Source organism: Austrofundulus limnaeus, unplaced genomic scaffold, assembly GCF_001266775.1.
Source record: "Austrofundulus limnaeus strain Quisiro unplaced genomic scaffold, Austrofundulus_limnaeus-1.0 Scaffold116, whole genome shotgun sequence".
Classification (NCBI taxonomy): domain Eukaryota; kingdom Metazoa; phylum Chordata; class Actinopteri; order Cyprinodontiformes; family Rivulidae; genus Austrofundulus; species Austrofundulus limnaeus.
Window position 1 is genome coordinate 1771864 of NW_013952518.1, and position 1187 is coordinate 1773050.

Sequence of the window (1187 nt, forward strand, 5' to 3'; positions counted from 1 at the left end):
GGGGGGGGGGGGAATACATTTTAACAGCAGAATCTGTCAAACAACAGATACCAGCAGGGCTCTCCTCAAATCATTTATTAGAGAGAAAATSTCTTTTTCTAAATGAGGGTGTGGGGTCTCAGTGCTCTGACTCTAGCTCACTGTGAAACATCACCTCTCTGGTGGGGGCGGAGCCTGAGCCTGTGTGCACCTGCTGGGCTAGTGTGCCGCCCCCAGCTTGGTGCCTGTGCATGGAGTTATTTCCAGCATTTACTGTAAATACTGCACATGAAAGGTTTTTACATCAACACATTTTTATTGTGTTCTTTTTTTAAGCTTCTAACAAAAAGGGTCCCAACCCCTAAAGCCCAGAACAGGAAGTGGCCCATGGGACACCAGTTGATGCTCACAACTGTAGCATATTTTATGAATATTTTTTTATTTTTTAACTTTTTTATTCGACTGAGTGAGTGTGCAGAGTTTGCAGGTGTGATAGGCTGGTAGAACTAACCTCTATCTCTTTGAAAGGGGGCGGAGTCTCRGGACTGCGAGGGAAAAACACCAGTCCCAAGGTGAAGGCAACAGTCAAGAGGAGAACAGGGATGACTCCTAACCTGGAAGACAACGTTTTGGGGTTAAAACAAGAATTGTACCTTTTCAGTGTTGTGTCTCATTAAAGCCGGGTCATTTTATAACTGGTATTAAATGCCTCTATAAACATGTCAACATTTATTTAACTTTTTTCTGTAAAAGCAAACTGTTCCACGGTTGAAGAACTGTTCTGTTCTTGGTTTTTTTTTTTTTTGTTATTTCCCAGAGCACTGCACAGTCTTGACATCAGGGTGAATTTACTTGAACTCCAGGGAAGACTCACAGCTGTCTACATGTTAATAATCTTCTCTCTGCAGGTTAAAAAAYTGATAACTCAAAATCGTTAACCCCGATGGGACAAAGCTGATGACTTTCGGCCCTGGCATTGGATTAACACACAACTGCATACTGCTTTATTACAGGTCCTAACAAATACTGATAATCAATTAATGAAGCGTATCTTATCAGCTGTAATTAGCAGCTTGTTACCCTCTCACAATAGATGTAAGGATTACTTAATTTATCACACAAATACAGATAACTTTTGCAAACATACAGCAGGTAAAATAAGTATTGAACACGTCACCATTTTTCTCAGTAAATATATTACTAGAGGT

The 1187-nt window shown here is 40.5% G+C and overlaps 1 protein-coding gene and 1 long non-coding RNA gene across 2 annotated transcripts in view; one reads left to right on the forward strand and one right to left on the reverse strand.

Annotated features, from left to right (window-relative positions):
• Positions 1-705, forward strand: part of LOC106521837 (uncharacterized) — a 1655-nt gene extending 950 nt beyond the window's left edge. The window contains exon 2 of the long non-coding RNA XR_001310721.1: positions 508-705. This is a non-coding gene — a long non-coding RNA (uncharacterized LOC106521837). The remainder of the gene's footprint in view (positions 1-507) is intronic.
• tmem218 (transmembrane protein 218) overlaps positions 1-1187 on the reverse strand; it is a 5244-nt gene that overhangs the window by 1335 nt on the left and 2722 nt on the right. The window contains exon 2 of the mRNA XM_014014581.1: positions 491-593. Coding sequence (XP_013870035.1) covers positions 491-593 — 103 coding nt within the window. The remainder of the gene's footprint in view (positions 1-490; positions 594-1187) is intronic.